At 44.9% G+C, this 24,868-nt stretch overlaps 1 protein-coding gene across 2 annotated transcripts in view; it reads left to right on the forward strand.

The window, feature by feature from the left end:
- The window catches only part of LOC139380450 (rap guanine nucleotide exchange factor 4-like), a 47,099-nt gene that overhangs the window by 20,204 nt on the left and 2,027 nt on the right, over positions 1-24,868 (forward strand). Inside the window, exons 2-24 of one of the 2 annotated variants that reach the window (XM_071123131.1) lie at positions 8,119-8,194; positions 8,637-8,701; positions 10,990-11,040; positions 11,133-11,239; positions 13,223-13,344; positions 14,072-14,255; positions 14,440-14,524; positions 14,974-15,034; positions 15,278-15,354; positions 15,549-15,695; positions 17,395-17,516; positions 18,519-18,604; positions 19,057-19,135; positions 19,402-19,552; positions 19,814-19,902; positions 19,996-20,026; positions 20,130-20,208; positions 20,432-20,578; positions 22,113-22,210; positions 22,521-22,646; positions 22,841-23,019; positions 24,430-24,520; positions 24,767-24,817. In XM_071123131.1, coding sequence (XP_070979232.1) covers positions 8,134-8,194; positions 8,637-8,701; positions 10,990-11,040; positions 11,133-11,239; positions 13,223-13,344; positions 14,072-14,255; positions 14,440-14,524; positions 14,974-15,034; positions 15,278-15,354; positions 15,549-15,695; positions 17,395-17,516; positions 18,519-18,604; positions 19,057-19,135; positions 19,402-19,552; positions 19,814-19,902; positions 19,996-20,026; positions 20,130-20,208; positions 20,432-20,578; positions 22,113-22,210; positions 22,521-22,646; positions 22,841-23,019; positions 24,430-24,520; positions 24,767-24,817 — 2,289 coding nt within the window. In that variant the 5' untranslated portion in view covers positions 8,119-8,133. The remainder of the gene's footprint in view (positions 1-8,118; positions 8,195-8,636; positions 8,702-10,989; positions 11,041-11,132; positions 11,240-13,222; positions 13,345-14,071; positions 14,256-14,439; positions 14,525-14,973; positions 15,035-15,277; positions 15,355-15,548; positions 15,696-17,394; positions 17,517-18,518; positions 18,605-19,056; positions 19,136-19,401; positions 19,553-19,813; positions 19,903-19,995; positions 20,027-20,129; positions 20,209-20,431; positions 20,579-22,112; positions 22,211-22,520; positions 22,647-22,840; positions 23,020-24,429; positions 24,521-24,766; positions 24,818-24,868) is intronic. The other variant, XM_071123132.1, reaches the window with a different exon arrangement.

Raw genomic sequence — 24,868 nt, forward strand, 5'->3', positions numbered from 1 at the left:
ATGTATTACATTTTCCCCCTCATCAATCTACACACAATACAGGGTTTTAGACATTTTTGCTAACTTATTAAATTTTTTTTTTTTTAAATATCAAATTTACATAAGTATTCAGACCCTTTACTCAGTACTTTGTTGTTCTTCTCTGCAGATCCTCTCAAGCTCTGCCAGGTTGGATGGGGAGCATTGCTGCACAGCTATTTTCAGGTCTCTCCAGAGATGTTCTTTCGGGTTCAAGTCTGGGCTCTGGCTGGACCACTCAAGGACATTCAGAGACATGTCCTGAAGCCACACCTGTGTTGTCTTGGCTGGGTGCTTAGGGTCGTTGTCCTGTTGGAAGGTGAACCTTCACCCCAGTCTGAGGTCCTGAGCGCTCTGGAGCAGGTTTTCATAAATTATCTCTCTGCACTTTGCTCCGTTCATCTTTGTCTCGATCTGGACTAGTCTCCCCGTCCCTTTCGTTTAAAAACACCCCCACAGCATGATGCTTCCACCACCATGCTTTACCATAGGAATGGTGCCAAATTTCCTCCAGATGTGATGCTTGTCATTTAGGCCAAAGAGTTGAATCTTGGTTTTATCAGACCACATAATCTTGTTTCTCATGGTCTGAGAGTCTTTAGGTGCCTTTTGGCAAACTCCAAGTGGACTGTCATGTGCCTTTTACTGAGGAGTGGCTTCCATCTGGCCACTCTACCATAAAGGCCTGATTGGTGGAGTGCTGCAGAGATGGTTGTCTTTCTGGAAGGTTCTCCCATCTCCACAGAGGAACTATAGAGCCCTTCAGAGTGACCATCGGGTTCTTGGTCACCTCCCTGACCAAGGCCCTTCTCCCCCGATTGCTCATTTTGGCCGGGCGGCCAGCTCTAGGAAGAATCTTGGTGGTTCCAAACTTCTTCCATTTAAGAATGATGGGGTCCTCTGTGTTCTTTAGGGACCCTTCCCCAGATCTGTGCCTCGACACAATCCTGTCTCGGAGCTCTACAGACAATTCATTCGACCTCATGGCATTGTTTTTGCTCTGACATGCACTGTCAACTGTGGAACCTTATATAGACAGGTGTGTGCCTTTCCAAATCATGTCCAGTCAATTGAATTGACCACAGGTTGACTCTAATCAAGTTGTAGAAACATCTCAAGTATGATCAATGGAAACAGGATGCACCTGAGCTCAATTTCGAGTCTCATAGCGAAGGGTCTGAATAGTTATGTATATAAGCTATTTCTGTTATTTACTTTGAATAAATGTACACAACTTTCTTCAAAACTGTTTTTGCTTTGTCACTCTGGGCTATTGTATGTAGATTGCTGAGGATATTTTTGTATTTAATCCATTTTAGAATAAGGCTGTAATGTAACCAAGTGTGGAAAAAGTCAAGGGGTCTGAATACTTTCCGAAGTCACTGCAGCTACTGTAGTAGGTAAAAGCTGTGTGCTGGAAAACCTTGGTAGAGCATGGGTGGGGTAGGCATTGTGGTGTTCATGTGAATTCTCTTTCTTTTTAGGCTTCAGACCAATGCCTAGTTTTCACTTAAAACATTGTTTTTTTTGTTTTTAATTTAGATTATGGTTGTTTGATGATTAATGTTCTAGTTTCTTATTGTGTCAATAATTCAAGACAATTGATTCGGAGACAAAGTACTGCTCTAAATGACCCTTAATTTCGTGAATTGTATTTTGTATCTGAGGGTCTAGTAGTAGGGAGACAGTGTTAGCCTATAAAAGCTTAGCAGAAAATTCATATTCTGACAGAGAAGCAGAGCTCTACTACACTGTCCTTGATATGGAAGCTCTTCACATATAATTAAACATGCAAATGGTTTCATGCATTTTTTAAAATTATTTAAGTGATATACACTGAGTGTACAAAACATTAGCTATGATCCCTTATTGATGTCACTTGTTAAATCCACTTCAATCAGTGTAAATGAAGGGAAGGAGATAGGTTGAAGAAGCATTTTTAAGCCTTGAGACAATTGAGACATGGGTTGTTGTACAGTATGTGTGCCATTCAGAGGATGCAACTCAATATTAGGCCTATACTGCATTGTTTGTTACATAATAGTCATGCTGCATGGCACAGCTACACTATAAGCCACTTATAGCCTTATAGTCATACGCTGATTCCTCCGAGCAGGTATTCCCAAACTGGCGTATGAGTACCCCCAGGGATACGCGCAATGCAGTTGGGGGTACCCCAAATAAAAATGTAATTCACATTTTTAAACAGTCCATTTATATTTTCCAACGGGGCTATACATTTGGGTAAGGTCAAGGTTTTTTCTCGCCTGAGTAGCCTCGTTTCACTGCCAAAAATAAAATGAAACCATCTAGTTTTCAGTGAAATAACAACACAATGTCAAATACAGGTAGCCAAAAATAGCTGCTGCTCATTCTGTTTGCTCGGAAATTGATAAATGGTAAAAAAATGTAAGTCCATAGAGACACATACCAGCTCTACTGGTAGTACTGCTACTACCAGCAGTACGACACCTGCACCTGTCGACAACACAAGTTGTTCTGCTTCCACGAGCACATCCAATGCTAGCATCAGTAATTCTACATTTGTTGTTAGCCCAGCTAGCATGGACACTGACAGTTGTGAATCTGATGCAGCCAAAGAGCTACTGCCGCCTTTACCTGGGAACACACCGAACAACAGACAGGGAGGGACATTGGACCATCGAAGAGGTGCAAATATGATGAGAACTATATTGATTTGTGGTTCACTTATATTGGAAGTAGTGCCTTTCCTCAGCCACGGTGTGTTATATGTGCAAAAATATTATCTCACAAGTCTATGAAACCTTCACTCTTTTACAGACATTTAGAAACAAACGATGCCAATTTGGAAAATAAGCCACAGGAGTTTTTTGAGCGAGAATTAAGACAACTTTTGAGTAGTAAGACATGTATAAAAGCAACAGATACCATTAAGAAGAATGGGCTAGAAGCGTCTTATATGGTGAGCTACCAAGTGGCTAGGACAGGCAAGTCCCATATTATTGTGGAGGACTTAATTCTTCCTGCTACTGCGGATATGGCTGGGACAATGCTGGGGGTAAAGGCCAAAAAAACTATACAGACAATGCCTTCATCAAACAACACTGTTTCACAATACATCAATCACTTGGCAGGAGATGCTTTGAAACAATTACTGCTTCGTATACAAGCCAGTGAATTATATGCGTTACAGCCCTCTTTACGGCGGCGTGGCGGGACGGAGACTCCGCTCCACCTCCGGCTTGGCCCACTTAGGTGGTGCCTCTGGAGAGGGGACCCTCGCAGCGGGCCCCGGACAGGAGGGCGACTCTGGCAGCTCCGGACAGGAGGGCGACTCTGGCAGCTCCGGACAGGAGGGCGACTCTGGCAGCTCCGGACAGGAGGGCGACTCTGGCAGCTCCGGACAGGAGGGCGACTCTGGCAGCTCCGGACAGGAGGGCGACTCTGGCAGCTCCGGACAGGAGGGCGACTCTGGCAGCTCCGGACAGGAGGGCGACTCTGGCAGCTCCGGACAGGAGGGCGACTCTGGCAGCTCCGGACAGGAGGGCGACTCTGGCAGCTCCGGACAGGAGGGCGACTCTGGCAGCTCCGGACAGGAGGGCGACTCTGGCAGCTCCGGACAGGAGGGCGACTCGGGCAGCTCCGGACAGGAGGGCGACTCTGGCAGCTCCGGACAGGAGGGCGACTCTGGCAGCTCCGGACAGGAGGGCGACTCTGGCAGCTCCGGACAGGACACAGGCACAGGACTCACCAGGCTGGGGAGACCTACTGGAGGCCTGGTCCGTGGAGGAGGCACAGGATAGACCGGGCTGTGGGGGAGCACTGGAGATCTGGTGCGTAGCCTTGACATCACTCTTCCAGGCTGAATGCCCACTCTAGCCTGGCACGTGCGCGGAGCTGGAACAGGCCGCACTGGGATCTCCTGGCGAACTGGGGAAACCGTGCCTAGAGCCGGAGCGGGATATCCTGGCCTGAGGAGACGCACTGGAGGTCTGGAAAGCAGGGCTGGCACCATCCGTCCTGGCTGGATCCTCACCCTAGCCCGGCAGATGCGGGGAGCTGGAATGTAGCGCACCGGGCTAAGAACGCGTACTGGAGATCTGTAGCGCCAAGCTGGCACAAGACGTGCAGGGCTGGGGAGGCGCACAGGAGGCCTGGTGCGTGGGGCTGGCACAGTCTTCACCAGACGGCTAACATGCACCTCAGGACGAGTATGGAGAGCTGACTCAGGTGACATCAAATCGAGGACACGCTCCGTCGGGCGGATGTCGTGCCTCATGCACCAACACAGCAACTCTCTCATTACTCTCTCCTCCAATCTCCCCATCAACTCCTTCACTGTCTCTGCTTTGCTTCCTTCGCTCACCTCCAATTTCACCCCGACTGGCTCTGGTTCCACCCTCGGCTCCGCCAACCATCCCGTGTGCCCCCCCCAAAATGTTTTTTATGGGGGCTGCCTCTTCTGGCCACGTAGCTTGGTCTTTTGGTGGTGGGTAGTTCTGTAACGATCCTCTTCCTGTGAATGACTGGACCAAGGCGCAGCGTGAGATGTGTTCATGATATTTATTTAAAACCAGAACACTAGAACAAAAAACAACAAAGAGGAAAACGAATAATAAAACGAAACTAATAATACAGAAAACAACTACCCACAAAACCCATGTGGGTAGTTAGACAGCCGGTAGACAGCCGGTCCCTGATTGAGAACCATACCCGGCCAAAAACAAAGAAATACAAAAACATAGAAAAAAGAACATAGAATGCCCACCCTAGTCACACCTTGGCCTAACCAAAATAGAGAATAAAAGCCTCTCTATGGCCAGGGCGTGACACACGACTGGTCTATCTGGGTGATGTTTTTTCTTTCCTGAATGATCTGAATCTAGGATTACTATATTCAATGTGCGGGACAAAATTGAGGCTATGATTAAGAAGTTGGAGCTCTTCTCTGTCTGCATTAACAAGGACAACACACAGGTCTTTCCATCATTGCATGATTTTTTAGTGTGATAATGAACTCAAGCTTATGGACAATGTCAAATGTGATATAGCGAAGCACCTAAATGAGTTGGGTTCGCAATTACGCAGGTGCTTTCCCAAAACGGATGACACAAACAACTGGATTCGTTATCCCTTTCATGCCCTGCCTCCAGTCCACTTACCTATATTTGAACAAGAGAGCCTCATTGAAATTGCAACAAGCGGTTCTGTGAAAATCGAATTTAATCAGAAGCCACTGCCAGATTTCTGGATTAGGCTGCGCTCAGAGTATCCTGCCTTGGCAAATCGTGCTGCTAAGACACTGATGCCCTTTGCAACCACATACCTATGTGAGAGTGGATTCTCGGCCCTCACTAGCTAAATAAAGGCACAGAGTGTGGAAAATGATTTAAGACTGAGACTCTCTCCAATACAACCCAATTGCAGAGTTTTGTGCATCCTTTCAAGCACACCCTTCTAATTAACCTGTGGTGAGTTATCAACAATTTTCGATAAACAAATAAGGTTTTATATGAATAATGGTTAAATAAAGAGCAACATTATGGATTATTATTATATTATTATTTGTGGCCTGTGCCATTAAAGGTCTTTGTCACTTCCCACACCCCGGGTTGTGACAGAAACTCACACTCATTCTTATGTTTAATAAATGTATCGTATAGTGTGTGTGTGGCAGGCTTACAATGATGTAAAAAAAAATCTACATTTGCGAGTGTGCTGACCTTGGCGCTAGAGGATTACAGCAGCTGGAGGTTGAGTGTTTGAAGGGGTGCGGGACTATAAAAAGTTTGGGACCACTGAGGATCTCTCCACAGGTAGGATGAATGCGCTAATGCTTACAGACAGATATGGGTTGAGGCTAAAGCCAAGTAGTAGGAGTCTGTGGAGCGTACATAGATAGGCCTAATCTACAGTACAGACAGAAACCACTTGATCCTAGCTGTGTGTGCCTGTGCTCTGGTGGGAGGGACTACACACTAGAATATCAATGCAGTGTAAAGAGACTTATTTTCAGAGCTTAGGACGCTTCCCTCTTGTGTGTGTGCATGTGTGAGTGTCTGTGTATGCGTTTTGTGTGTGGCGTGTTAAATCTTGGTGTAATCTGTTTGTAATGCCTTCTTATCTGTAAAGACCACAGATTGAGGCGATTTGATCAACTCGTAAGTCAACTACTCTCTACCACAATCTGCTCATCCCCCAGTAATGCCATCATTAGTCAAATATGGCATGGGAAAGCAAGCGTAGATAGTTGAACATTTGCCCATGTCTCACCATTGATTCCTTACTGTGGTTTTGTAGCCTGTTGTCCTGTATACACGTTAGGCTATTGTGGCCTACAGCGATAGGCTTTTACTTCAAATGAAGCGACATGAAACGTGTATTTTGCTCTGTCCTTTGAAATGCAGTGGGACACTGTGGAGCTTTTTGTGAGATGAAGGCTCATTTAAATGAGGCTGCAGCAGTTGTAAAGCTTCTGAATGCTCATAACTGCCAGCTGGAGGTCTCAGCTGTGTATTTACATAGTCCTCAATGGCCCATGTTGATACAGAGAGTACAGGGCCGAGCAGGAGCGGTGCGTGGGTAAAATCACCGGGGAAGCCAAGACAGAAAAAAAAGATGGCGCTGTTTGCGCTGTAACCTGTTAGTTCATTATGCCTTGCCACCGTGATATATACGCCTAAGGCAGAGGCAATAAGAAGACAGTGGCAGAATAAATTCAACCACACTTTTGTTTCATCACAGCAACCTCTGTCCGGTGAAGTCCACTAAGCATATTGCATGTAACAAACAGCACTGCCAAGCAAGTTAATGTTTCCGACATTTTCGGACTACTAAACAACTATTGATTTAGAACCACGGAGACTTACCGCAAGTCGAAAGAACAGGAGCTGCCTCCGCTATTCCAGCACCATTTCAACTTCAACATTTCAACATCATCTAATCACCTCTGCTTAGTCTAATACAGTGGCAACTAAAATATACCAAAAACGATTTAGTCCAGTCAACGTCAGCTAAATATTATGTGGCTGTCCATGGTTCTGATTTCTCTGTGTGTTTGTGTATGTGCGTGCAGTGCAAGTAGAAAAAACACGTTGATTCATCCTACATGCAGAGAAACGCCAATGTCATCCACCTATTTTTCAAGTTTACGAAACGGTCTTTGACTCTGTCATACAGTACACACTTTTAGTTTTTGTTAGGCCTTTTTGTTTTCCTAGGTTACCTGGCTAAAATGCTTGCTCGCTAGCCTAAATACCTTTCGTCTGCAACGATTAGCCAGCTGGTAAACATTAGCCTACGATATCTAGCTACATATTGAACTTCCATCAGGGGCACAATATATGAATTCATAGTTGGATCAGAATCTCAGTTTATAATCATTGGCTAGTACAGAGAGTTAAGTACAACCACAAGTCCAAATACCTATCTCCATCCATGGCTAATTTAGGAAAGGGATAATTTTAGCTAGCTAGCCACCAGAGGACAACAACACAACGAGATGCAAAAATTCAAGTTTTGTCTGACAATTATGTTTCGTCTTTGATGTGCTGTGATTTGGTGTGAAGCCAAATCCAGCCTGGCATCGCTTGACACTTTTTTTTGGTCACAGATAAGCTCAGTTTCACTCAGGCCAAATGCTCGATGGCTTTCCTTGCAACAATGTCATGCTCTTTTTGACCAGACAGCGTCAGATCAATGGGCTAGACATACAGAGACAGAGGGACGTTGTTTCGTTCATTCGGATGCTTTTTCCGGTGAAACACATTCAGCCTCTTGCGAATTGAAGGAAAATTATGAAACACAGAGAGAGGAAAGATAGATTATTTTATGTTTTTTGTTTTTTTCTTGGTAAATTATTTGGGGAAGACTGGCTTCCTTTGGCAGCCATGAATTCACACCAAGAGGGGGAGAGGGTCAAACACAGACACATAACACTACAATCCAAATTATTCTATTGACATCAACAGGTGACAGTAGTTGACAATGAACTGCATCTTGAATTGAATTGCATCGACACACTAAAATGAACCTTGAAGTGTTTAGGATTTGGCTTTTGTAGCTGGTTTCACCATGTCTAGTTATAAGACCGTTCTTCTGTCTTCTGTGTCTCTGTAGAAATATCGTCAGTGCATGGCTGGACTGCTTGCCCCACCCTATGGAGTTATGGAAAGTGGTGGACGTAGCACTGACAGTGAGTACAAGAACTACAGTGACATCCGTAATGTTCACCTACCGTACAATGCTCCGTACTGGCCTACCTCTCGCCTTTAATATGAAATAAGCAAAATCAGCAGTCTTAAAGTCAAGTCTAAGAACAGCCAGGTATCTTCCCCTCAGATAAGGTTTTGAAGTGAAATGACTAATGATGTTTTTCCTGAAGGCTAAAACACACACACACACACTTCTGACTGCACAAATCTCCCTTGGGGACTGTCCGATGATATTATGTAACTCACTCCTCAAGGAGATTCTAGTCGACACATACTGTATCTACATTCAACGTAGCATCGAGGTTATGTATTGACATCTGTCTAAGTATATTTGTGAACATGCACCAATTGTTGCAGATGAACAAGAGCTGATGTAGAGTATGTGAATGACAACAAGTGTCATTTTTCTATTTTCTTGTTCAGGAATGTCTGACAAAGAGAACATAAGCAACAACTCTTTTGGATCCATCTCTAAACATCTGAATAAGGTACGGTCGTCTCTCCTGAACACAAAACGGAGACTTCATCATCATATATCATAATGATTTAGTTTCACCATCAAACATTGTCCACTATCATCATCATCCAAAAGGCACTGTATGATGTGGCAATAAGCATGTAATCTTGGCAGCCCAGAGACAATATCTAGCGTAAACAACCAGCTACTCATCCGTGTATGAGAGATTAGTGACCACTTTATGTCAAGTGAGTATCATCCAGATTGAACACTGTTGTGAATGGCAGAGTGACAGTAGGTGGTAAAGTGTTGGTGGTTTACTCATATGTGCTTGCTGCTGACGTGGATCCTGATCGAACAACATCCTCTGCAGTTGCCAGAAGCTCGAAATAAGTCTGGAATGTGGAGTTTGTTTTAAACTGACTAAATATAAACAGGGCTGCTGCTAAGACCTCGCTTCCGTTGGTGTGCATCACGTCCTTCATAGTTCCCGTTCCACCTTCTTAACCCCGTTGGGACTTCCTTATCTCCATGCATATAACATGGTGCTACTCTGGAGGGGATTTCACTATTTATTGCGGCTTGGACTTTGTTCTTTTCAGACCAGCCAAAACATGTGCACTATAAATAACTACAAGGACAGTATAATTGAGTGTCTTTTTATTATTTTTTTGCAAACTCCCCTTGGGTTGTATTGTCTGCAAATTGTTGGCAAAACTTGAAGGCTCTACATATTCCAGTCACAGAAGAAAAAATAAATGCGGCGACGCTGTTTTTGTTGTGTAATTCATACCTTCAGTTAAAGCTGAGTGCATCCATCTACAGTAATCGTAGACCAGTGAACCCAAACCCTACAGGCACAGAATGCACACATTCCCACAGTAATACATGATTTAAGGGAACCCAGAGTCCTCACTGACGTGTACGGTACGTGCTTATGCATTCTTCACGAGTCCAAATGATCAGTGATGCATATTAGAAAGATCTTGAAACGTCACCTACAGTATATGGACTTCCTTTGAACGGCATCCTTGTGTTCGTCCTCGCTGGTGTCATTTCATGGCCGCCATAAGACGCTGCGGCGAGAAAAGAGCAGCGCTCAGCAACATTTGAATCAAGATGTTAAAGCGGGCTGTGGCGTTAGTGCATTTCACCCTCATTGTAGGGTGAAAGAGTTGATGATGAATTTGTAGGGTGGTTAAGCATCTATGTAACTGTTGGTCATGGCTGTGAGAGTAATGATGTTCGAAAAGAGGTTATGTAGAGGTTGAATAGCAGTCATTATGTCCGCTCTGTGGTGGGTGCATGGTGTGCTGGTTTAGTGCCTAGTCTCTGTTTGATCATTCTCTGCTCTTGATATTTTTACCTCATGAATACTACATCCCATACAGGACTAGTTCAAGGTGGTTTCTGTGCTGTGGATCCAAGGGTTCGGGATGTAAGCACCAACACCTGCTTGTGAATCTCGTAAATAACTGCCCATTTAAACTTCTTCAGGATTGGTGGGTCCCCTGCGGGACGTTGAGCTAACGTAGGCTAATGCGATTAGCATGAGGTTGTAAGTAACACGAACATTTCCCAGGACATAGACATATCTGAAATTGGCAGAAAGCTTCAATTCTTGTTAATCTAACTACAATGTCCAATTTACAGTAACTATTACAGTGAAAGAATACCATGCTATTGTTTGAGGAGAGTGCACAGTTTTGAACATGAAAAGTTATTAATAAACTATTTAAGCACATTTGGGCAAACTTTTGAACAGAAATATTATGGTTCATTGGATCAGTCTAAAACTTTGCACATACACTGCTGCCATCTGGTGGCCAGAATCTAAATTGCAGCTGGGCTGAAATAATACATGATGGCCTTTCTCTTGCATTTCAAAGATGATGGTACAAAACAAATACAAAAGAACGGGTGTTTTTTTCTTTGTATTATCTTTTACTACACTCCTTTCACATTTCCATAAACTTCAAAGTGTTTCCTTTCAAATGGTACCAAGAATATGTATATCCTTGCTTCAGGGTCTGAGTTACAGGCAGTTAGATTTGGGTATGTCATTTTAGGCGAAAATTGAAAAAAAGGGTCCAATCCTGAGGTTGTTAGGGGTAAAGGATACCTCTACAAAACACCTAATATCTGTCATCATTGAAACACATATGAAGGGAACTTTGACCATTCACTACAGTCTGTATCATGTCATAACATAACTCATTTCCATATCATGCCTGTACTTTATTTTGTGCTTTTGTTTTCCAATCCATGATGTTCCCTTGTGTGTTTTTTTCAGTCATTGTCATGTCATTTATTTTTCAGAAGTCATTAATTGAAAGCCCAGCCAAACTCCGTCCTAAACCCATTTCTCAGGTAGTAAAGACCATCACATCAGTAAAGGCCAACTCCTCTGTTTCTATTGTAAAGCTCTGCCTCTACTCCATCCTTCTATTCTCTCCCAACAGGTCCCATCTGAGAAGATCTTGCGAGCAGGGAAGGTTCTCCGTGATGCCATCCTCTCCAGAGCTCCCCACATGATCCGAGACAGGAAGTACCACCTGAAGACATACAGGTGGGTTGTAGTATCTCATGTACAGTACCATGTACATGCTACTCTCATGTCAAAGAATTTGTACATCTGTGTGTGCGTGTATTTTTTATGTCTGATTTTTTGCTGTATCAAAACAAATGTTATTTGCCGAATACAACAGGTGTAGTAGACCTTACAGTGAAATGCTTACTTACAAGCCCTTCACCAACAATGCAGTTTTAAGAAAAATATGTGTTAAAGTATTTACTCAAATAAACTGAAGTAAAAAAACATTTTTTTAAACACAAGAAAATAGAAAAATAGCAAATAATTAAATAGCAACAATAAAATAACAGTAATGAGGCTATATACTGGGGTACCGGTACAGAGTCAATGTGTGGGGGCACAGGTTAGTCGAGGTAATTGCAAACAGTCCGGGTAGCCATTTGATTGGCTGTTCAGGAGTTTTATGGCTTCGGGGTAGAAGCTGTTAAGAAGCCTTTTGGACATAGACTTGGCGCTCTGGTACTGCTTGCCGTGCGGTAGCAGAGATAACAGTTTATGACTAGGGTGGCTGGAGTCTTTGTCAATTTTCAGGGCCTTCCGCTGACACCGCCTGGTATAGAGGTCCTGGATGGCAGGAAGCTTGGCCCCAGTGATGTACTGGGCCGTACGCACTACCCTCTGTAGTGCCTTGCGGTCGGAGGCCGAGCAGTTGCCATACCAGGCGGTGATGCAACCAGTGATGCTCTCGATGGTGTAGATGTCGAACTTTTTGAGGGTCTGAGGACCCATTCCAAATCTTTTCAGTCTACCGAGGTGGAATAGGCATTGTCGCGCCCTCTTCAACTACTGTCTTGGTGTGTTTGGACCATGATAGTTCGATGGTGATGTGGACACCAAGGAACTTGAAGCTCTCAACTGGCTCCCATACAGCCCCATCAATGAGAATGGGGGCGTGCTCGGCCCTCCTTTTCCTGTAGTCCACGATCATCTTCGTGGTCTTGATCACGTTGAGGGAGAGGTTGTTATCCTGGCACCACACTGCCAGGTCTCTGACCTCCTCCCTATAGGCTGCCTCATCGTTGTCGGTGATCAGGCCTACCACTGTTGTGTTGTCGGCAAACTTAATGATGGTGTTGGAGTCATGCTTGGCCATGCAGTCATGAGTGAACAGGGAGTACAGGAGGGGACTGACCACGCACCCCTGAGGGGCCCCCTGTGTTGAGGATCAGTGTGGCAGATGGGTTGTTTCCTACCCTAACAACTGGGGGCGGCCTGTCAGGAAGTCCAAGATCCAGTTGCAGAGGGAGGAGTTTGTCCCAGGGTCCTTAGCTTGGTGATGAGCTTAGAGGGCACTATTGTATTGAACGCTGAGCTGTTGTCAATGAATAGCATTCTCACGTAGGTGTTCCTTTTGTCCAGGTGGGAGAGGGCAGTGTGGACTGCAATAAAGATTGCATCATCTGTGGATCTGCTGGGGCGATATGCGAATTGGAGTGAGTCTAGGGTTTCTGGGATAATGGTGTTGATGTGAGCCATGACCAGCCTTTCAAAGCACTTAATGGCTACGGATGTGAGTGCTACGGTAGTCATTTAGGCAGGTTACTTTGATGTTCTTGGGCACAGGGACTATGGTGGTCTGCTTGAAAAAGGGACAGGTTGAAAATGTCAGTGAAGACACTTGCCAGTTGGACAGTGCATGCTTGGAGTACACATCCTGGTAATCTGTCTGGCACTACGGCCTTATGAATGTTGACCTGTTTAAAGGTCACACTCACATCGGCTACGGAGAGCATGATCACACAGTCGTCCGGAACAGCTGGTGCTCTCATGCATGCTTCAGGGTTGCTTGCCTCAAAGCGCACATAGAACTAATTTAGTTCATCTGGTGTCACTGAGCAGCTCGCAGCTGTGCTTCCCTTTGTAATCCGTAATAGTTTGCAAGCCCTGCCACATCCGACGAGCATCGCAGACAGTGTAGTAGGATTCATGTATTTATTTCCTGATGTGTATCTCCTACAGGCAATGCTGTGTGGGAACAGAGCTGGTTGACTGGCAGATGCAGCAGAGCTCCTCTGTTTACTCTCGCATTCAAGCAGTGGGCATGTGGCAGGTGCTGTTAGAGGAAGGTGTTCTCAACCACGGTGAGCCACAACAGTACAATAGACAGTAGCTAAGGATACCCTCTGTGTGTGTGTGTGTGTGTGTGTGTGTGTGTGTGTGTGTGTGTGTGTGTGTGTGTGTGTGTGTGTGTGTGTGTGTGTGTGTGTGTGTGTGTGTGTGTGTGTGTGTGTGTGTGTGTGTGTGTGTGTGTGTGTGTGTGTGTGTGTGTGTGTGGGGGGGGGGCCTTTAGTGCCTTTTGCGACATTTCTCCAAGTTTCACCATCATTGTTAAGCCCTAGATATCTTGTTGCTTTGACAAAGTCTTCTCTGATCATTGATATCATGTGATGAGTGATTCATTTATGTCTTTCCCCCATTTTAAGGTCAACAATTAAACATGTTTTGTGAAGCTTGCATTCAATTGCCACTCTCTGTTGCACGCAACAAGCTTCCATTCCCTCTGTCTCAAGGGGATTTATGGCTGATTTAAGAAGAAATCGTCAAACCTGTTTATGGTCAACTCTGATACTTTATTTGGCACTTAAAATTTCACCTCTTGAGAAAACAACATGTTTTTTATGAAGTTGACAGAATGTTAAAATTAGATGAAAACAAACGTTTTTTCCCCCCCACCACCAAGTTCTACTTCTCAAAAGGCACCGAATTGGTGGAATGACCTGTGTGTGTGCCTGTGTGTGAGTGCATGTAAAAGAGGCTCCATTTCTAAACGTCTAAACCTGTGGGATCTGTGTTGGTATTGTGCTGCAGTGGACCAGGAGCTGACCTTCCAGGACAAGTATCTTTTCTACCGTTTCCTGGAGGATGAACAGGAAGACGCTCCCCTGCCCACCGAGGAGGAGACCAGGGAGAGCGATGAGGAGCTGCAGGACACCCTCCTCCTCCTCTCCCAGGTCGGCCCTGATGCCCACATGCGCATGGTCCTGAGGAAACAGTAAGGACCAATCACAGAGATCGACACCTGCTGGTATGATAGATATACAGTACCTGCAGGTTTGGCAGGGTTAGCAAAGCTGATGCTAGCAAAGCTGATGCTAAAATCCTGTTCAAAGTGAATCGATTAGATTGTAGTCGAGGTCAAATAATTTTTTAATTGGTGCATATTTCCCCTTCCCCAGTCCAGGACAGAGGGCAGCGGATGATTTGGAGATCATTTATGAGGAGCTGCTTCATATAAAGGCCTTATCGCACCTCTCCACCACTGTGAGTGCAGATTTGGTTACAATAATAACCAATTGTAGGCCTATATCAGGTGTCGGCAATAGGTTTTGGATGTTTTTTTTGTTGTTTTTTTTGGTCATCAATGATTTTAGTTTAAAAAATTGTGGGGGTAAAAAAAAACAAAAAAATCACCAGGAATTCAGCAAAAATAAAAATGTATTCAGTAAATCTGTTCCCAAGGATTCCTACAAGTAAAAAGAGAGAAGTATGTGATCGTGTCTCAATCTAATGAGGTGTGAAATTATTGATATTTTCAAATACAATCAAAAATTGTGATTTACTTGTGGTCAATTTGCAGTGTACAGATGGTTATAATTATGCTCCGAAACCCCTGACCCTCCGCTTGGGCAAAAATCGGACCACGGCTGAATCTAGTTGCCTACCCGTGGCCTATATGACGTCACCTCTAACCTTTTCCTCTGCTTCTACAGGTAAAGAAAGAACTAGCCGGCGTCCTGATCTTTGAGTCCCATGCCAAAGCAGGAACAGTCTGTAAGTAGTACAACACTGTCTCCATGACCGGAACTCAATCGATTTAACTTAATCAACGTTGCACGCAAGACGTCATTTTATAAATGCATTATCTACATGGAGGCAGAAAGAAAATCCCATATTATATACTAAATCCTTTGTTTTGTCTATTTCAGTGGAATTCTTTGAAATGTTTTGGTGGAAAACCTTTTTTTGACCTCTTTACATATCATTTTTGTTGTTGTAATCTTTCACCTTGTTCAGTGTTCAATCAAGGGGAGGAAGGCACATCGTGGTACATCATTCTAAAGGGCTCTGTAAACGTTGTCATTTATGGAAAGGTAAAATTATATTATTTGAATTTTTCATCTCATACAATTGATCCCCATTTGATCAGTACAGCTCATCACCATAGCTTATTATAGAATATATGAGTGTGTAAGAGTTATATCGTTTAAAAGATGCTGCACATGCTCTCACTCATCTCATTTGCCCTGCTTCACACATACATTCTTTGTTTGCTTGTTTCACCAAGGGGGTTGTTTGCACGCTGCATGAGGGAGACGACTTTGGGAAGCTTGCTCTGGTCAACGATGCCCCCCGTGCCGCCTCCATTGTTCTACGAGAGGATAACTGCCACTTCCTACGTGTGGACAAGGAGGACTTCAACCGGATCCTCAGAGTGAGTTATCTGGGGAAGTTAACATAGCCCTCCTCCACCTCTGCTCAGTGAAGTCCCACTATCCTTTTTCAATGGTATAGTCTCCCTCTATTGGTTGAGGTTCAGCATTGCACAATGATGCCAACATTAAAGGGTATTCTACTATCAACTTTGTGGTTCAATGTCGACAGATGTCTGTAGAAAAGGTACAGTATAAACCCAAAGGCCAAGCTATCAGCTGCTAGTCTCTTGTCTCTCTACGTTCTCCCTCCACTGCCTATTGTTAGCCTGGCCCACGTGCAGCCTGCATCAGACTTTGATAGGGCATCAGGGTCTTGATTGTGTCTATTGAAAAGCGGATGGATGGATGATGGTTATCTGTGTGATCCACAGAGGCAGGCTCTCTGTAATAGGCTCACTCAATCCTCTGTAAATCTCCCGTTGGCTCTGGCCTGATGGGCTGCTAGGCCAGACACGGGCTGTGTCCCAAATGGCACCCTATTCCCTATATAGTGCCCTACTTTTGAATGGAGCCCTATGGGCCCTGGTCAAAAGTAGCGCACTACATAGGAAATAGGGTGCCATTTGGGATGATACCTCAGTCAAACTGCTGACCTCCCAGTCTCTCTGTCAGTACTAGCATACTAATCCACCAGGCATGCAGTACCATAGTCCTGATGGGATGATGTAGTCTGGCCTCAGACCAGGGGTCATATTTAAGTCAGGTAAATATATCAACTACCCCCCCCCCCCTCCCCCATATTATTTTGGCTGCATGATGTGTGTACTGTAGGCCTATTCTACAGGATTTCCTTGTACTATATTACTGATATATATATTATTATAATATAGAGTATATATAAACACTGTATATACACACCAGTTTATTAGGTACACCCATTTAGGTCCAGGTCGGACCCCTTTTTTGCCTCCAGAACAGCGTTCCGAGATGCCGTTCTGATCACCACTGTTGTAGTCCACAGTTATTTGCCTGTTTGTGGCCCGCCTGTTACCTTGACATTCTCCTTCGACCACTCAACAATGGGCTGTTTTCTCCGCCGTCTGGATTTATTTAGTTTGTCACACCATTCTCGGGAAACCCTGTAGTGCGTGAACAGCCCAGGAGGCTGGCCGTTTCTGAGATACTATAACCGGCGCTCATGGCACTGACGATCACACCGCGAAGTCGCTTAGGTCACTCGTTTTGCCCATTATAACGTTTAATCGAACAATAACTGAATGCCTCGATGACTGTCTGGGTGGTGTCCCTAATAAACAGAATGGTGTACCTAATAAACTTTCCAATGTGTGTGCATATGTATATATACTGTATATATATATATATACATACATACATACATACATACATCTACAAAAGTATATGGACGCCACTTCAAATTAGTGGATTCAGCTTTTTCAGCCACACCTGTTGCTGACAGGTGTTAAAAATCAAGCACAAAGCCATGCAATCCCCATAGACAAACATTGGCAGTAGAATGGCCTTACTGAAGAACTCAGTGACTTTCAACATAGCACCGTCCTAGGATGCCACCTTTCCATCAAGTCAGCTTGTCAAATTTCTGCCCTGCTAGAGCTTCCCCGGTAAGTGCTGTTATTGTGAAGTGGAAACGTCTAGGAGCAACAAGCTTCTTGAAACGGATCACATTTCTGATGATATAATGATGAATTTGTGCCTGTGTGTGTGTGTGTGTGTGTCCAGGATGTGGAGGCCAACACGGTGCGTCTGAAGGAACATGATCAGGATGTTCTGGTCCTGGAGAAGAGCCCCAGCAGCATCCAGACCTCTACCCACGGCACCACCACCACCCCCTCCCACTACAAGTAGCCTACTGAGCTAACTCTGTCTGAATCACCTTTTCATCTAAACCACTTACTCTAGCAGCCCTGTTCAATAGAGTTAGATTTATATAGGAAGTTAAAGGGGGCTGTAGGTGTGTAAGATACACTAACCTCACTCCCTTCAGAAAAGAGGAGGAGAAACTCTCCTGCAGGCACAGTTAGGGGGGTGTGGATTGTGAATTATATACTCTCTTGAAGAGATTTGTGAGTGGAAGAAGTGGGTGAGTTTGTGAGTTACTCTCTGCTAAAGGGCGTGGACCTAGAGACTGGGCATCAGTTCTAGGGTAAGCCAAGGCTGTGTCTGCGAGGCTGCAGACGTGTGTTATCTAGTAGACTAGACTTAATGGAGGTTGCTGCCAGTGACCGCGGCTGCAGTAATGGAGAGAGACACATTAATGGTAATGACTGAGAGATGTGCTCCCGGGGAGAAGGCAGGCCGCGCGGGTTACAATCACTCTGCCAGGGTTGGCCTCTAATCAACTACAGCGCCAGTCACATATGAAGAGTGTGAGGGTGTCAAGCACCTCTCCTTCCCCCATGGAGTGCCTGCCACACATTCTGTCCCAAATTCCACCCTATTCCCTATATAGTGCACTATTTTGTTTTCTACCAGGGCCCTATGGAAGAATAGGGTGCTATTTGGGGAACACACACCTTGTTATCTGTCTCCCCTTAACTAACCAATCACAACAGGCCTGGCTGTGCACTGTGTTGATTCTTAAGGTCAAGTGGTGGTCTCTCCTTCTGTTTACCTATGGAGAGGCTTCCACACCCTCTCTCCCCCAGCCAGCCCCTTATAATCTTAAGCAGGGGTCAGGACCTCTTTTGACTGTAGTTTGGATTATTATCTAATGTAGTAATCACAGGCAGGTATTCAGATCACACAGCTCAGTGAAGTGTGGATGGAATAGGAACAGTAGTGAGAACTAGCAAGAACCTGTCTTGTTTAATTTATTAGGTGATTGATTGACACTGCCATTCCAGATACACTGTGATGTCAGGGGCACCAGAGAAGATTCTGGAGCACTTCCTGGAAATGATGCGACTGGACTCTCACCTCAACGAATCAGGTACGGTAGTGCACTCTGTCCCTCCAATAACATCTCTGGTCACTGTGTACCGTTGTATTTCAGTGTAGGGACCGAATTAACATTATTTCAACCCTATGTGATATTGACTAATGTACTGTAGATGGATGTGTTGTGTTCGTCATGGCTGTCGTGTTTAGATTGTCTCCTCTGTACCCTCAGAGAGAGAGCATCCATCCTCCGTGCTGCTGCTGACCTGTTTGTTCATGTCTATAATTAGCAGCGCACAACAGTGCTTATCTAATTACGCTTGGTTGTGTGGACTCTCCTGGCTGCTTTCATGCCTCAGCCGTCCACGGTGACAGAGCCATGTGTGATCAGGCCTATAATACTGTCAGCATGCTGGCCTGGCGTCGTTTCATCTGACATCACAGGTGCCTCATTCTCTCTCGCTCTCTCGCTCTGGCTCTTTCTCGCACTCTCGCTCTGCACAGACCCAGCTCTGGACGACTTTGTGCTCATGCACTGCGTCTTCATCCCTAACAGCCAGTTGTGCCCGGTGCTCATGGCCCAATATCCTTTCAGTCACTGAAAATAGCATATGAGCGTATATGTTTTTGTGTGGATTTCTACTAATGTGTATCAGTATCCCTTATGTATCTTGTATGTATTAGGCATCCAAGAGTAGGATCCGAATCAGGATCTAGGATCAGGTCCCCCATGTCCAAATAATCATATTAGTTGTGACTTAAATGGCTAAACTGATCCTGAATCAACCCTGGAGTAAATGGGAGTCAAGCTGTAGCTCCTATGTGTTTCTGTCCTTAACGTCACTGCACCTACCACGCTGGGGCGTCCCAGGGCTCAGAACAGGAGCGTCTGGACTACACTTTGAACAACAAGAGGAGGGTGATCAGGCTGGTGCTCCAGTGGGCCTCAGTACATGGAGATCACCTTCAGGAGGAGGATGCCTCACTAGCCTTCCTAGAGGTTAGTGTATGCGTCCCAAATGGCACTCTATTCCCTATGTCGTGAACTACTTTTGACCAGAGCCCTAGCCCAAAGGGAATAGGGCGCCATTTTGGCCCTGTCTTCCTCACCCTTTTTTCTTGCGTACTGAATTCAGCTTGTTGTTTAAAAAGATACGGCTTGCTGTGAATTGTAGAGTATTAGTGATCGTCATCTGATAATCCAAATGAGTTTGGGCACATTCTGAACCTCTCCTCATTCTGAGTGTGTCATGTGTTACAGGAGTTCTTTGTGTCTGTATCTGAGGATGCCAGTGTGATTCCTGCTCTGAAAGATCAACTCCCAGAGTTAGAGAAGCTAGTTAAAAACAGGTAAGTGTGTGTAAATGTATTGTTACTGCGTGCACTTGTCTTTAGTGTCCCGGGCTTAAGAATGGTGTAATCTCACTTTCTTTACCCTTTCAGCTCTGACGGTGCCAGATCCTCTCCACAAAAGGTATGTAACCCAGCTGTGACCCCGAGCACTGTAGTCGTATTCTGTGCTTTTGTTTTCATTGTCAACCCGTGCTATACATACATTTCTGTCTGTCCTGTTTCAGCACAAAGTCCTGTTGCGGCAGTTCAGCATGGGGGATGAGAAGCTGCAGAAACGACAGGCCATCAAGAGTAATGATGAGAGTAAGTGGGGCGTAGTGTATGTGTGAAATCATGCAGGATATGAGGTAGAAGAGAGCTATACATCTATAGAAAAGCACAGTGTAGTAGTATGAGCCTTTTGGCCTTGCAGCCAGCAGTCACACACAGTGTTTTGAACATCTACAATGGCCTGGACTCTAGTTTGTCTTCCCATCCCCCATTCCTTAATGTTAATGACCCTGAGTTGTGCTCTGTCCCCATGCAGTCCTGTTCAAAGTGTACTGCAGCGACCACACCTACACCACCATCCGGGTCACCGTGGCCGCCTCAGTCAGAGAGGTCATCAGCGCAGTGGCCGACAAGCTGGGGTCAGCGGAGGACCTCCTCCTGGTCAACCTCAGTTCGGCCGGAGGTGAGAAGGGCCACAGCCACATGCTAATCAAACGACGGTGGACGCCACACAGTCTTTCCACGCATAGATATTTGCAGATGCTATGATGCTCATTAATCAAGGGCTGATTTACTGGGAAATGATTGGCTTTTGGTGCTGGATTATTCTGTTTCAATTACCCAGTATATGCTCAAGATAGTACAGCAGTACCTGCAGGAGAGCTGCATGGAGAAAAGCTTGGGGCAATATTGCTGTTCTTGCTTCAACTCATAAGATTCTACACCCGCTTGTTACTGCCATTGTCTGGTACTTGCTGGATGGATGTTCCAGTGTCTCTGCCAGGGCGTACTTATCCACCTCTCTCTCTGGCCCATGTTTGATCTGCTCTTTCCCCGTACCAAGTAAGGCCAGAGGCACAGCTGCTCCATGGTCTCTGAGACCCTAATCATATTGCCCATTAATCTAGTTATTTACTGGCATTTGTTTTCGCTGCTAAGAATCTGGGCACAATTCTCTGCTGAGGATTCAGAGGAGTAAGGATGCCCCGTTCTGTCATATTCAATGCATGATTGCCAGTTCTAATGCAAACATAATGCAACCTCTTCAGAGTCTTCTTGACCACTTTCTTTCAAGAAAGTGAAAGTTCAAGGATGACTGAACTCCATGGCAACAGTAGCAAGTTAAACCCTGTAGCAGTGTAACCGTATCTACTCCTGGGATTAGGGATAAGTCAAATACCGGGGGGCAATACCGGGGGGCATCTTTAGCACCTTGCCCTTGTTGTGTGACTTTTGAACATAGCATAATAATATGTTTATGTTTTGATATGATAATAATAATAATTTATTGAACTTCTATAGCGCTTTTCATAACAGAAAGAAATCTGAAAGCGCTTCAAAAGTAAAAAAACAAACAAACAAGCAATACATCATCCTGAGTAGCCTATAAAAAATCTAGCTAGGTCAACCAATAGAGGCCATAGATGGAGTGGGACAGTTCATGGTGTGATCAGAGGAAGTTGGTCAGAGAGATGGTTGATGAAGAAGTCTGGTGACGATCTTATAGAGGGCTACTCTGGGAACAAGCTTGAGTTGTGACGCCACTGGAACTTTTCCTCCTTCAGTCTGCGTAGCCTCAGGAGCTCTGGGCACCAGGAAGCTCAACACACACAGTTCAGAGTAGTAGCCGGCCGTCCTCCTTACGAACCCGCAGCACTGCATTCCTCTACTGCATCTCCCGTTCTCCTCAAATTATGTTTTCAAAAGATCAGGAACCAGCAGCCAGGTGAAACAAAAGAAGCTGGTAGCTGTGTCCAGATGAATAAACAAAACAAAAAATGAATCATCAAAAACATTAGCCAACTAACTTGCTAGCTACAGTAGCAAAGCCAAAAAGAGTTGACCTGCCTGTCAATCTGCAAATTTGTGGGTGAAAACTGCCAGATATATGTGACAAAGACTCAATGTTATCAAAAACATTGAGTAATAATTAAATATGTACACATTTACAGGAGCTCTTGGTCTCATGCCGTCTCTTGTTTGTTGTTTTCCTTCAGATAAAGTGGTGCTGAAGCCCAACGATATTTCAGTCTTCTCTACACTCAGCATCAACGGCCGTCTGTTTGTCTGCCCCAGGGATCAACTGGATTCATTGGTGTGTAAATGCCTCTCAGGAAAAAAAACGCATTCAGACTGACCCGACTGATTCCCAGAGGTTCCCCTACAAGCTGTACATCTCTTGCAGCTGTTACTTCTCATGTATTTCGCTCACGTAATATTTTGTTTTAAATCAACAGACATATGTTCATTGGCCCGAGGCTACTGTTGAATTTCGACTTGTTATAGTTGTAGAACTGCCATTGTATCCATCAAAACGGTCCTGTATTTCACATGAGTGTTAAATGTATGATGATATACAGACACATGTAAATTATACTGTATATTAAGTGTGAGCTATATTTCAGACACCCTTGCCAGAGCAGGAAGGGCCCTCCACTGGCTCCATGGGCAGCTTTGAGTTAATGAGCTCAAAAGACCTGGCCTACCAGATGACTGTCTACGACTGGGAACTCTTCCACTGTGTACACGAGGTGTGTCAGACCACTGAGGGAATGAGGAATTACTTGATTCTACGGTTGCGTCCTAAATGGCACCCTATTCCCGATATAGTGCACTACTTTCAGCCAGAGCCCTATGGGGAATATGGAGCAATTTGGGGCTCCTAGCGATGAACTCTTCGACCAGGGACACGGTTAATGACCTCCTCTCTTGCCCTGTTCTACAGCATGAGCTGATCTACCATACGTTTGGGAGGCAGAACTTCAAGAAGACCACAGCCAACATGGACCTGTTCCTCAGGAGGTTCAATGAGATCCAGCTGTGGGTGATCACAGAGATCTGTCTGTGTGCTCAGCTCAGCAAGCGCGTTCAGATGCTCAAGAAGTTCATCAAGATCGCTGCCCAGTAAGTGGCCCTTGCCTTGTCCCAGTGGTCCTGTCGCCCTCTCTCTCTCTCTCATGCAAGCACACATGCACGAATGCACGTTGGTGCACACATACATACACACACGTGGCCCTGCTATTCTACAGCCATTGGGGGCGTCAGCCATTGAGGAAATGATTCCTCTGAAAAGAAATGAAAGCTGCTCTACTGCCCTTGTTGTGCTTGCGTTGCGTCACGTCCAATGGCAGCGTCCAAGCTCAAGAAGGGCTGAGTTTCAATTCTTGATGGCTGACGCGCACGTTCATTATATCTTGTGAATTGAAATCATGAGAAATAGTCAGTTAAATAGTCAGTTAAATATAATATTTTGATTTAAACGTTCACATGCTTTGCAAGAAGAACGATGTCCCTAATAATCCTGTTTACACGGACACATCTGAAAACAGGCTACCTGATGGGACTTTGATAAATGCAGAAAATTGCAAATCAAAATAAATGTTCTATTACGAGTTCTACCACAGCCACCGTGTTATTTTTGGGATTTCGGACATATAAAAGTTGTACAGGAAAACTATTTTTGAGATGCATACTTTTCATTTTTCCCGAAATCACTTCACTCGCGCAGAAGAAGGAAACACCCGCTGCTAGTGTTACGACAGTCGCAGATCTAATACACCGCTGTAACTCGGATTAAGGCCTTCATATGTCCTAATAATTCAAACGATTTCTCAGGAAACCAGTTGTTTTAATCGGCGCATGCAGAGTAAGGTGTTTACATGACTAATGCCATACTCGCCATATTGCCATAATCAGTTATAATCGACTCATTATTGTGCATGTAAATGTACTCACTGACTATGTTCACAATGTAAACAAAAAGCAACTAGTGCAATTAGAGGGTAATTTAGTCCAACCACTAGCGACAATTTAAGGAGTACTTGCGAAAAACTGGACCAAAGCGATTCTACTTCCGCATAATGGATGAATGTGGTACAATACAGTACAGTTGGGGAACAAAAAATACAGATGCTCTTCCCTCTGCCCCTCTCCACTCTCAAAACAACACGCTTTGTGTAGCAGGTAGAATTTCACATTGACCCGACAGCAACCCAACGTGTACAGTGGAGCTGAAATAACACACACACACACACACACACACACACACACACACACACACACACACACACACACACACACACACACACACACACACACACACATACACACACACACACTTAGCTGTAGGGTACAGTCCGGCAACCCTCCCAATCCATCCCTAAGGGGAAGGTCTATATGTCAAGACGAACAAATGTGTAAATGGCTGAACGTACGTGTACCATGTGTTTCCTCTCCAGACCGCTATGGTGACTTACATTAGTCACATGTAACATGATCCTGATTAATCATTGGACTATTTTCTCTCTGTGACAGCTGTAAGGAGTATAAGAACCTCAACTCCTTCTTCGCTATCATCATGGGCATGAGTAACCCAGCCGTGAGCAGACTGAGTCAGACCTGGGAGGTGGGTCTCTGTCTGTCTGTCTGTCTGTCTGTCTGTCTGTCTGTCTGTCTGTCTGTCTGTCTGTCTGTCTGTCTGTCTGTCTGTCTGTCTGTCGGTCGGTCGGTCGGTCGGTCGGTCGGTCGGTCGGTCGGTCGGTCTGTCCCTCACTGTCTGTCTGTCCAACAACACTCACCTGTGTTTAGCCCCTGCCCAAGAATATGGAGATTTCAACTGTCTGTTAACCTTCCCTGTTATTTGTGTTGACAGAAACTACCCAGCAAATTCAATAAATTTTACAGTGAATTTGAAAGCTTAATGGTGAGTAGCATGAACCATTTTAGCCCTTTCTTGCATGGTCATTTGTCATCG

This window comes from Oncorhynchus clarkii, chromosome 22 (genome assembly GCF_045791955.1).
Source record: "Oncorhynchus clarkii lewisi isolate Uvic-CL-2024 chromosome 22, UVic_Ocla_1.0, whole genome shotgun sequence".
Lineage (NCBI taxonomy): Eukaryota > Metazoa > Chordata > Actinopteri > Salmoniformes > Salmonidae > Oncorhynchus > Oncorhynchus clarkii.